This window comes from Lutra lutra, chromosome 14 (genome assembly GCF_902655055.1).
Source record: "Lutra lutra chromosome 14, mLutLut1.2, whole genome shotgun sequence".
Taxonomy (NCBI): domain Eukaryota; kingdom Metazoa; phylum Chordata; class Mammalia; order Carnivora; family Mustelidae; genus Lutra; species Lutra lutra.
In genome coordinates, this window is record NC_062291.1 from 13,826,264 (window position 1) to 13,838,670 (window position 12,407).

Sequence of the window (12,407 nt, forward strand, 5' to 3'; positions counted from 1 at the left end):
TTTGCAGTTAAGATAGTAAAAAATTCCAACTTGGTTCACTTCTCCCCCACTTTCTATTTTTTTACATTAATTCTTAATCCTAGGAGGTAACCTCAAAAGGAGAAGTTAAATATTTGTCGCTTGAGTACCTCAAGTATAAAATTTCACGTTGCCAGAACAATCCATATCCCAAAACAGTTAAATACTGCATAATTTAAGCATACAGGCATTTGCAATTTCAGTTTCTTTTACTCAGAGCAAAGATATACAACACCAACAAAATCTGAACCTGGAACAGTATTTCTTGTTTGGGGGAAAATCATAGAAAAAAACATGGATTTAGAGAAGTAAAAATTTAAATAGGGCAAAGGAAAATCCAAATGGAAATACATTTAGGAGAAAACTTGTAAGAAGATAAAAAGACACGCTTTTCATTATCACTTAATCATCTTTGAACCAAAAGAAATCACTACTGTTTATTACTACTATTTCCCATATTGTGGGAACCAATCAAGGAAATGAGTCATTTAGGTATTAGAGAAGGCCAATCCCTTAGAGAAGTTAATCCTCTTCTTGGAAATTATTTTACTTCATAGGGGAAAAGCTACAGCTACCTTCCTGGTGACTGTTCATCCTTTTTCTCATAAAAGAAGTAGAGTGGAGTGAGCAAATGAAGCCAACAAAAGCCTCAATACCCAGTCACAAAACTGGAGGGGGGGGGGAGGGACAAGCCAGGCATGCACGGCCTAGCTATTCTACTCAGATCATTCTTCGTCATTTACAGGCTACCACCCTTGCCAAAGGGTGACAAGATCATTTGGCTAAAGCAACTACTGGCTAAATAACAAACCATACACATAAACCTTTTTAAGGAATAACAGATTTGAAAAAGACAAAAGCTAGATAAAATAGATACATTAGGGGCGCCTGAGTGGCTCAGCGGGTTAAGCCTCTGCCTTCGCTCAGGTCATGATCTCAGGGTCCTGGGATCGAGCCCCGCATCGGGCTCTCCGCTCAGCGGAGAGGCTGCTTCCCCTCTCTCTATGCCTGTCTCTCTGCCTACTTGTGATCTCTCTCGGCCAAATGAATGAATAAAATCTTAAAAAAAAAAAAAATAGATACATTAAAGTAGATAGAATAAACTTCAACTTTGGTTACTATCTCACAAATTAAATTTGTGAATCTTAATTCAGTGGCATAAAGGCGGGAGTTGCAAAGTTGGAAGATGAAAGAACAAAGCACTACCAGCACAGTATTTTCTTGGTGAGAGTATCAGTCTAAGGTCTGAAAATGAAATGTGCTGATCCGGAAACCGAACTTTATCAGTAACTTAAAGATGATCAATCAGCTTCAGTGACTTATTCACAGTCAGAAGAGAGCAAAGAGAGCAAGCATCCCAGATAAACTCACCACAAGGAGGCCCTTACAGTGACCCAAAAACCTGTCCTCTATCCAGAGTATTCATACTCTTTTTCCACCTGAGTATTAATCTGATCTGGTTAAGTAGTACTTGGTTGGATACAGAATTATATAGTAGTAATATAAAACAGATCAACCTGCAAGGTATTTCATCTAGGTCCTAAGGGGGCTTGATAAACACTCCTGCACTACAGGAGATGCACTGCTCATTTTCCAGATTCTCCATCTCTCTCGATGCAAAATTTACACCCATCATTCTGTTTTCCATCACCCTCTGTGTTTTCTGTAGATGTGTATTATCACTGACTAAGCCATATCAGGCTATTGCTCTCATGGATCTGATGTTATGCATCCTTCCAACTGTGTCCTGCCCAACCATGAGAAGACACATTTATTTCCCTATTTTCAAATTCTTAAACAGTACTTCTGACAGCCCCATGTACCTCTAACTGTAATAGAAACTACGAAAAAGTAGTCTGGTTTTTCTGTACTTTTTGTAGATACTGATACTGATTTAAAAATTCTGAACAATTTAAACACAACAACAGTCCAACTGGACACAACTCAATACTGCAAAATGTAAATACATACACTGGTTCAAAGCAAATTGTTAAAAATTAACCACTTACAAAACAACTTATGGCTAGCTCATAATAAGGACACAGATAGGTTCATATACTCAATTATATAAGGATTCTACATTTGCATAATGCTTTACAAAGTGCTCTCCATTCAAGAGAACATTAATTCTCACCAAATATTTAAATTGAAAGTCTCCAAGAAAGAGATTTTTCTAAGAGGATAAACGAAATAATCCAAAATTTTAAACTTTAAAAGCCATTAAATTTTCTACTGATGTTTACAGTTAATTTTTCATACATATATATTTTTGCTTTGAAATGAGAAAATATATTAAGAATACAACAGACACAAATTCCTTCTCTCATAAAATATATCACATACTCTTAGGTTATACATGTATTAAAATTATTTAAATCAGTCTTGAGAAATACAGTTTCAAGCTGGATAATAATTACACTTAGAAAATCATGCAAGTTTATAAAAGAGACAAAGTCAGGCTTTGGTTTGCCCAGCAAATTCCTGTCCAGATCCTCTGTACCAAATTACTTCTTCAAATGCTTAGTATACTTATGCTCCATTATAAACTGTTCTATGTAAAAAATACATGGTATCAGTTATCTCTATCTTAGAACGAATAAATTTAAGTGACTGAATACACTCAAGGATTTAAATCTAATCCCCAATTGTGAAACAAAAGACAAAAACTATAGTGTAACTGAATCCAGGACTTAAATTGGTAAAAAGCCTTCAAAGGAGTTCAGGAAATCCTATTACATACACCTAACCATGTCAAAGGTTAGTTCTTATCAAATGAGCTGTATCCCATTGAGGTCCATTAAACAAACAAAAAGCAGTTACAGAGCACCAACGTAATAAAAATAGAGTTTACATCACAAAGAACATCATTTTCTAAGACTTAGAAATCTTCTCTAAATGAAAATATAGCATGAATATATCAATATTTGAAACAGAAAATTAAGAGTTCTTACCTTACTACATCATCAATATTGTTCCTGTATACGCCTTCAAGTCTTTCTGCGGGAAACCCCATAGCAATAATGTTGGGATAAATATCTGAGTACTTAAGTTAAGGAAACATCTGAAATATACAACAATGCAAACTACATGTACATGTTGTAAAACATTAGCTGATTATAAAACACTATACCTATGCTAGTAAAAGGATGTCAAATGTATTTATTTATAAACCATCATGTGTAATTAAAAAACACGGGTACATAAATTAATTCCCAAAAAAATCCTCAAAATAATTATATAGCAAAATAATTTTCAAATCTCTCTACCTAGTACATTAAAAGTAAGTACATAAAAATTAAGGAAAAAAGTAATTTCCACATTTACACTATTTAGGCCCACATACATGAAAAACAAAAACCACAGACTTTATAAATCAGAACTGAAGTTACCTTGGGACAAAAACCAAGTATCAAAATAAAAACAAAAATAGCTACACAACTTCTCATTTTTCATTGTTATAAAAGGCACCACAACATAGAGAAAAGTAGATACAATTAAGAATTAGGAAGCCAGATTTAAGACCTGGCTTATGCCGCCATCCCGTTGTATAACCTGGACATGACTTAATCTTTTCAGGCTTCAATTTCCTATTCCACAAGATTACGTTGAGACAACCACAATGATCTCTTCCAAGTCCTTGGTATTTGTGACTTGGTAATACTGAACTAAGGTAGAAAAGTTTTCCCCATTCACCATCAAGGTAGTCAACATTTAGCATGCCATTCTATTTACTTATGTTACACACTGTAGTCAGCATAAAAACAAACTTCTGTGCTCCAGAAGAATCTGTATCAAACTAAAAAAACAAAACAAAACAAAAAATACCAACCAATCTACATTTCTATGCATTTGTCAATAGTGGCAGACCTCATTTCTTCCCGAGTACCATTATTTCTCTCTCTAATCTCATGATTTTTCTGAGATGGGACTTCCAAAACAGCCAAGCTGATCTGCCCCAAGCCTCCCTTCAACACCATCCCTGAAGTTCTCCGCCTACCTACTCCTGGACCCCATTTGATCTTCAAGTACAATCCAAAATTCACCAAATCCAGTGCCTTTTTGTAGATCTTTTTTCATCACTTTCGGATGCTTTCACATTGTTGAGTTAATTTCGGTATTATTTTCAGTTGAAAATAATTATCAAGTTACTAAAAGCTTTTTAGAATTATTTTTTTTTTAAAGATTTTATTTATTTATTTGTCAGAGAGAGAGAGGGAGAGAGAGCGAGCACAGGCAGACAGAGTGGCAGGCAGAGGCAGAGGGAGAAGCAGGCTCCCTGCTGAGCAAGGAGCCCGATGTGGGACTCGATCCCAGGACGCTGGGATCATGACCTGAGCCGAAGGCAGCTGCTTAACCAACTGAGCCACCCAGGCGTCCCTAGAATTATTTTTTTAAAAGGTCTTTATCCATAGTTTTACCACACACTGATTGGACAGACCTAAAAATATTAAAAAAAAAAAAAAAAAAAAAAAAAAAAACCACAGGGGTGCCTGGGTGGCTCAGTTGGTTAAGCATCTGCCTTTGTTCAGGTCATGATCCCAGCGTCCTGGGGTAGAGCCCTGCGTCAGGCTCTCCACTCAACCAGGACTCTCTTTGTCCCTCTCCCTCTGCCCTGCTCATGCTCTTTCACTATCTGTCTCCATCTCTCTCTCTCAAATAAATAAAATTTAAAAAAATAAAATAAAAACCTTTCATTAAAAGAAAAAAAAAACCACACACAACAGCATATACAATATGCTACCTTTTGTACAAAAAATATTTTCTTTTTGGATAAAATGAGTAACATATACACACATTTGCCTGAATCTGAATTTCTCAGCACACATGCGCATTTGTACACACACAAATGATAACTGAGAAACCAATAAAAATGTTTGCTTCATAGAGAAGGGGTGGCAAAGGGGAAAAACATACACTAAAACCAGCAACAAACAAATCCAATTAAATATCAAATTGGTAACCAGGAGATAGAGTTTATTTCACAGGAGTTATTTGGCTACTGCAAGTTTACTGTACTTCTTGGTAGGAAGCACTGTAAGAACAAAAAGAACTACAAAGAGGAGCTCCTGGGTGGCTCAGCTGGTTACACATCTACCTTCAGCTCAGGTCATGATCTCAGGGTCCTGGGATCGAGCCCCACATCGGGCTCTCTGCTCAGCAGGGAGCCTGCTTCCCTCTCTCTCTCTGCCTGCCTCTCTGCCTACTTGTGATCTCTGTCAAATAAATAAATAAAATCTTAAAAAAAAAATTGTTTGCTTTATAATTATCTCCAGTTCTATTTACCAAGTATCATGACAAAATATTGTTTTATCCCACGTGACTTAAATTCAGCTCTGTATGTAGTTTTTAAAAAAATGGTGAATTTCTATCTATATATATGTATATACAACAAATATGTAATGAAAAAAGATTTAAGTAGCATTTACTATGTGGCAATTTTGTCACTTTAAGAACATATAAATTCGGGTGCCTGGGTGGCTCAGTGGGTTAAGCTGCTGCCTTCAGCTCAGGTCATGATCTCGGGGTCCTGGGATCGAGTCCCACATCGGGCTCTCTGCTCAGCAGGGAGCCTGCTTCCCTTCCTCTCTCTCTGCCTGCCTCTCTGCCTACTTGTGATCTCTGTCTGTCAAATAAATAAATAAAATCTTTAAAAAAAAAAAAAAAGAAGAATATATAAATTCACCCCCAATCTCAAAGGGTTCTTCTACTATGGAAACTCCAAAACTATTAGGATTATCATTTTTAACATTACAAATAATAGCTGTCATCTATTATTCTCACCTAAGAAAGTAGTTCCACCTAAAAACATAGGTCAATTCAAAGAACTATGTTCAATTATCAAAATGTTTTGGGTATTATGTCCATTCATGAGAAAGAAAAAAAAGAGAGAGACTGGAGGCTCAAATCAAGCCTATAGCAGTAATAATTCCTGAAAGTGAATAATCTTTACTTTGTAACCCTGTCTTGGGAGCACCAACATATAGAAAATAACACTCAGAAGACAAATGAGGCAGCGGTAGGGACCCAAAGCAGTGGCAGCTTCCGCCAATCCAAAATTCCTACATAAAAGATTATAAATAGATATAAGTAAAAAAAATTTAAGATGAATTTTTCTGAGCAATGCAACAGCAAAATATTTCTTATTCAAAGTAATAGTAATTACTGCTCCTAACGAACTTTCCAATTGAATGCTTAATTTCAATAAAGACACTAGGATGATTTTCTGCCTTACAGAAAAGCACAATAGTACAAAGCCCCTTGAAATGCAGTCATTTTAACCAGGACTAAACTCCAATGTATCCTTGCACTATGAATACTAATAAAGGAGAAAAAGTTGCAAAGACCTTGGTTACCTTACTTAAACAAAACCATGTGTCTCTGATTATACATAAATAGGAATGTTATATACTCATTAAAGTAAACTCAGTTGGCCCCCTTTCATTCACTTAATTATTCAAACACACAGTGAACATTCAGTGCAAGGGGCAGTGAGAGCAGAGGCTAAGTAAGCAAAGACTATTGCACTGGAAAAGTCCCTACTCTGTCAGGGAAGACAGACAGACGCACAGACATGCAACGGTGCCACATGACTTACATTCTACTGAATATAAGACCAAAATATTTTAAGAGATAGAGAGAGGGGGATTAATTCTGCAGAGGCACAGATAAAACTTCACAAAATAGGTGATATGTTAGAAAATCCTTAAGAAGTCCGTCAGACATCAGTAGACAGAAGAACAAACAAGCAATTAGAACACTTCAGGCAGGGGACAGAACAGGGAGGAGGAAATACATACAACATTAGGAAGCAGCAGGCAGGCCAGTGTGGCTCACACACAGAGCTGTATGGAGAAGGCAGGACAGAAGACTGGATTTAGTTTGAAGGACGCTGTGAGAGGGAGTTCAATTTAACCAGACATATAAGGAATCAAAGACCAGAATCGGAGCGGGGGTCTCTTACAGAGCAACAATCCAATGCTTCCTTTACATAGAATCTAGAAATCCAGTCTTTTGAAGGTTTCATTTTTCACAGATTCTCACCTTTCTTATTCACAGTTTGAGATTTTACCCAAGACTTTAACCTCCATCATAAGTTAGAAAGATGCAGAGAACACGTGCCACACTACAGGAAATACATTCCCATTTAATCCTGGCAACCCTACAAGGTAATATTCCCATTTCATGAATGACAAAATTGAGGATCAAAAAGACTGGGTAATTTGCATTAAGTTCCACAGCCAGTAAATACTGAGTTATGATTCAAACTGGTTAGGTACATAACCCAAAGCCCAGCTTTTTATACCATGCTGCTTCATAAAAGATTAAGATTTCCTTATATTTCCAAATCAGTAACAAAAATATAAAAGCTTCAAAGGAAGCAGGTTCAAATGAAAGTGAATTTACTAATCAAATGTTAAAGCTGAAAAACTTCTAAAAGAATACAGAATCACTGGAATTTCCAAAACTGAGTAATGAATTATAAGACACATATTTCTTATGACAAGAATTATACCAATGCATGTCCAATTTGACTTTTTGCTTTCTAATGTTAAATTTCTGACATACTTTTTTTGGACAATTTAAACCAAATAAAAATAACTGAGAAAACTATATATATTTCTAATACAGAATAGTGTTAACTTGCAATTACCGGATATACTTTCGAATAACAAGGAGAGTGTTTCATATGAAATTCTCATCTAATTACTTATAAATGCTGCGCATAAAGAATTACACCAACTAGATCACTGCAGGAAGCCAAATATTTTTGCCATCTAGTGATCTACTCGCAGGCAATGTGGCAACATGGTTAAGAACATATGCTCCAAGAGCCAAGCTGCCTGGATTTGAACTCTAGCTTCACTTACTAAGTAATCTTTTGCAAGTTACCCATCTTCTGTGTAAAATGGGACTGGTAGAAGGTAACATTTTATTTTCCTCTCTGTTTAATTTTTATTCAAGCTTTTATTTAAATTCCAGTTAGTTAACATACAGTATAATATTAATTTCAGGTGTAGAAATTAACCAGGTGTAGAAATTAACTGTATGTAGTTAACTGTATACTGACTAACTGGAATTTAAATAAAAGCTTGAATAAAAATTAAACAGAAAAGAAAATGTTACCTTCATTAAAAAAAAAGTACTTATCACATAGGGTTGTGATAAGGATTAAATGCATTAACATATGGAAAACAACTAGAACATAGTGATAGCTGTCTATCAGTTAAACAAATGGGACAGACCTACACCATTAGGGCTTACTGTAACTATCTGGGTATTTTTTTTTCCAATGACACTCTTTATTTAATAACCTAATCCTTCTAAAGAGCATCAAAGCCTAACAGAAACCTTAATTTTTTTGAAATCTTGACTATAGCAATTTGCCTTTTAAGTATTTAACTTCAGAACAAATGTAAAATATTCCCAAATTTCCCAAAGGGAGCAAAACAAAAGACTGCTTCCCCCATGTTATCAGTGGCTACATGAAGCAAGCAGAGAGGGAGAAGGAATTTCTGTCGGCCCTCAGAGGGACAGCCACCACTGCTATGGGAGATCTGCAGACACAGACACATGACGTTCAGTACGTGACTTTCACCCCACCTCTGAGCAAACATGTTCAATTTGTTTGGTTTTAATTAAGGTATAATTTACATACAACAAAACACAAGATCTTAAGTGATTCATTGATGAGTTTTGATAATCATATATATCATGTTGGAGAGTCTTGATTCAAGTGCTGCAACAATCCCATCTCAACCATAGAGTGCTGACAGCAAGAAAGAAAATAATAAATGGTAATTAAGTTCTAAAGCCTGTCCAACGAAGTCAATTTCACCAATAATAGAAACTGACACACTACAAAATGATGCAGCTACTATATGAGCTAACTCAATTTTTACTGGTTGTTCTTAACATCCAATCCTGACTTAAAACACTAAAAGTATATTCTAAGTTACACCAAATTAACAAAATGCCTTTAGAAAAAAACATGTGAGCTGAGATTTCATATTTACCTTGTCTCAAAATTTTACTTGTACCCAAATTAATGTGGTTTGCACTACAAATTTAACTAGAATTTTCAAACAGAGAATAACCAAAAATAGCTCTTTATGTGTCCCTGAATATAGACAGTCTTATTTTAAGTACAATTATTAAAAATAAAGCACTTCTGAAATTTCTTTGTAGTACTACTCAACATAATATATAGATATACTTATCCCCAAACAAGTTATAAACTAAAATACCAGTATACAGTACTAGTCTTCAAACCAGTAACACCTTTTTCCTGCCACAATTTTTTTAAGAAAAATTACTTCCACAGATCACATATAAGTTATTTTAAAAATTCTAGTTAACTGGAAGCGGTAACATACATGGAACGCAGATGGCAAATAGAAAGTGACATGTAGATTACAGAGGTAGTGATCAAAAAGCAGTAAGAGCAAACCTGAAGTTGCCTAGCTCCTAAGAGGAACGGATGTTGAGCTGAACGGCAGCAGGAATGAAGGAATAAAGTCAGACTAACAAGAGGAGACAAGAAGAATCGAAAGCTAGTTAGTAAATACCAAGACTGCACCACTTAATTCTATTTTCCAGGAATTTCTGGAGATTTTCCCCTGCTTTCTGTCAGGGCTATCAACCAACAGATGCTTAAGGATCAGGTGAGCGGAAAAAAAATTCAGCCACTGATTCATAAGCTACATCAGGTCTACACTTTTTTTCCAACAAATTTTAACAAGTTTAAAATTAACAGTTTCCATGTATGTCAAAGTTATATCCATATTAGCAACTTCACTAATCAAATTATGCTTTAAACAACTGCCACTCATAGACTTATACGGGAGTCTCATTTAATATAAGATTTTTTATTTCCGACTAGGTATTCTTTTTCTCTATTAAATGTGTAAAATGTTTGTATCTGGTTTCTAAATTGAAGATTCATATTGGTAGGAAAGCAGAAAAAGGAGTTCCTGATTCTTCCAGTTGATAAAGTGCTAACTGCATTATTTGAGAACAATTTGTCCTAACATATAAAGCATATAATCATTCCTGTACAGAGCAAATTAATGCTGCCTAAAATCTGATTTTCTAAAGTGAAAAAGGTGCATAAGCACCAAAGCCTAAACTACAGAAATATTAAAAATATTTCTCAAGAAAATACAGAAAACTACAGAAATATTAAAAATATTGCTCCAAAAAAAAAAATGGGGATTTTTAAGAATAAAGTATAGTGGTCAGAAACAGCACAGGACACAGGAACGTTTAAATATTCCCTAGGTGCCAGGCCTGCACGAAAATACTTCATGCATAATGTCGTTTGTTTGTTTTTTATTTATTTTTATTATGTTATGTTAGTCACCATACAGTAAACCATTAGTTTTTGATGTAGTGTTCCATGATTCATTGTGCATAATGTCATTTAATAAATAGAAGAAAAAAGTTCCATTCTCAGCTTTGCAACTTAAAAGCCTATGACTGCAGGTAAGTTACTAAGTCTCTGGCCCTCAAATATTTTTGTTTCTTTTTTCTGCAAAATAATGATCCTAACAAATGCTGTAATTTCTTTATTGGTTATTTCAAGGATCAAATGCGGTATCTGGAAATATCTTTAAAACTATAAACTGCGGGCGCCTGGGTGGCTCAGTTGGTTGAGCGACTGCCTTTGGCTCAGGTCATGATCCCAGAGTTCCAGGATCGAGTCCCCCATTGGGCTCCCAGCTCTTTGGGGAGTCTGCTTCTCCCTCTGACCTTCTCCTCTCTCATGCTCTCTCTCACTCATTCTCTCTCAAATAAATAAATAAATAAATAAACTATAAACTGCAAAGGGCTATTACAATTGTAATAAGAATTTGTTATGATTTGAGGTTGCATGGACTAGAAATATCCTGTTATTTAATTTTAGTTTCAATGTCTCATTACAAGGCAACTCAATATGATGTTTTTATAAACAAATTATAAAAGAAAAGAATTCCAATATACTCACTTAAATCCACTTTAGCATAAATTTTAGGTTCCTTTTAACACTTCTAAATTAGCTGCCCACAATGCCAAACCAGAAAGGAAAACTGACTGCCAAGTCATTTATGAGCTCTACTGGAGCTTTCTCTTCCTCCAAACAATTAGGACCTCACAACTTTCTCTAAGATTGTTACATTATACCAAATTGCCTTGACTGAAGAGTTTATACATATTTTTGCTTTGAAATGAAGTTTAGATCTCACTTTCTGGAGTTCTTTTTGTTGCTGTTGTAGTTTCATTTGTTTTAAGTAGGCTCCATGCCCAGTGCAGGGCTTGAACTCACAAACCTGAGTTTAAGGGTCCCATGCTCTACCAACTGCGCCAGCCTTAGATCTTTTTTTTTTTTTTTTTTTAAGATTTTTATTTATTTGACAGATCACAAGTAGGCACAGAGGCAGGCAGAGAGAGAGAGGAGGAGGAGGCAGGCTCCCTGCTGAGCAGAGAGCCCGATGTGAGGCTCGATCCCAGGGTCCTGGGATCATGACCTGAGCCAAAGGCAGAGGCTTTAACCACTGAGCCACCCAGGCGCCCCGCCAGCCTTAGATTTTACTTTCTGAAAGAAAATACCACATTCTTCAAAGGTAACATCAAGAATTGCTAGTAATTCTTCTACTTAGTAGCAATACCATAAATTGGTTCATTTGGCACAAAATCTGCAATCTGCAACAAAGAGCTATGAAACTTTTACCTTTTATTCCAGAAACCCCACTCTAACAATGTGCACTAAGAAAACAATGTAAACTATGCAAAGACAGTCACAATATGCTGTTTATAAAGGGAAAAAATGGAAATAATCCTAACACAGTACAGTAAGCAATGCCTGATATTTAGCCCAATGAAATGCTACCTATATAGCTTTAAAAATGACAAGTACCCACTGACAGATAAAAATTAATCTGTGAATACCTAAGTATTTAATTATGAGCATATACACATTAACAAAGAGGGAAAGATAATTTCCAGTGACAAATACCTGACACAGAATCAACTTTTTCTATTGTTTAAATTGAAGATTACAGTTTTAAACAAATACTTTTTAAAGGAACAATCAAGGCCCTCTGAACTTTATTTAAATGTAAGCAAATCAGAACCACAGAAAAATATCTAATCAAGTCATTGATAATGCTAGCAATGCTCTAAAATCCACAGTACAATTTTTTTGTGTATTAGCTGAGGGATTATTCCCCTCAACAAATTTAATCAATTTTTCTTCAGAGCTGTTATGAAATAAAGTATCTACAACTGTTCAAACCTACATCTGTGAATCTCTAAAAATTTAAGTTGCCCAACTAACTGGTTTTAACGAGCATAAGAAACAATTACCTCCTTCCTAGCTCTCTGGATGAATACGATAAGGCTGATTTCCTGTT

At 35.4% G+C, this 12,407-nt stretch overlaps 1 protein-coding gene across 4 annotated transcripts in view; it reads right to left on the reverse strand.

Moving 5' to 3' along the window:
- PTEN (phosphatase and tensin homolog) overlaps positions 1 to 12,407 on the reverse strand; it is a 124,821-nt gene that overhangs the window by 59,235 nt on the left and 53,179 nt on the right. The window contains exon 2 of one of the 4 annotated variants that reach the window (XM_047701728.1): positions 2,970 to 3,054. The exons of 2 other annotated variants lie outside the window; for them this stretch is intronic. In XM_047701728.1, coding sequence (XP_047557684.1) covers positions 2,970 to 3,054 — 85 coding nt within the window. Of the gene's footprint in view, positions 1 to 2,969; positions 3,073 to 12,407 lie in introns of those variants that run through there. One more of the 4 variants, XM_047701729.1, reaches the window with a different exon arrangement.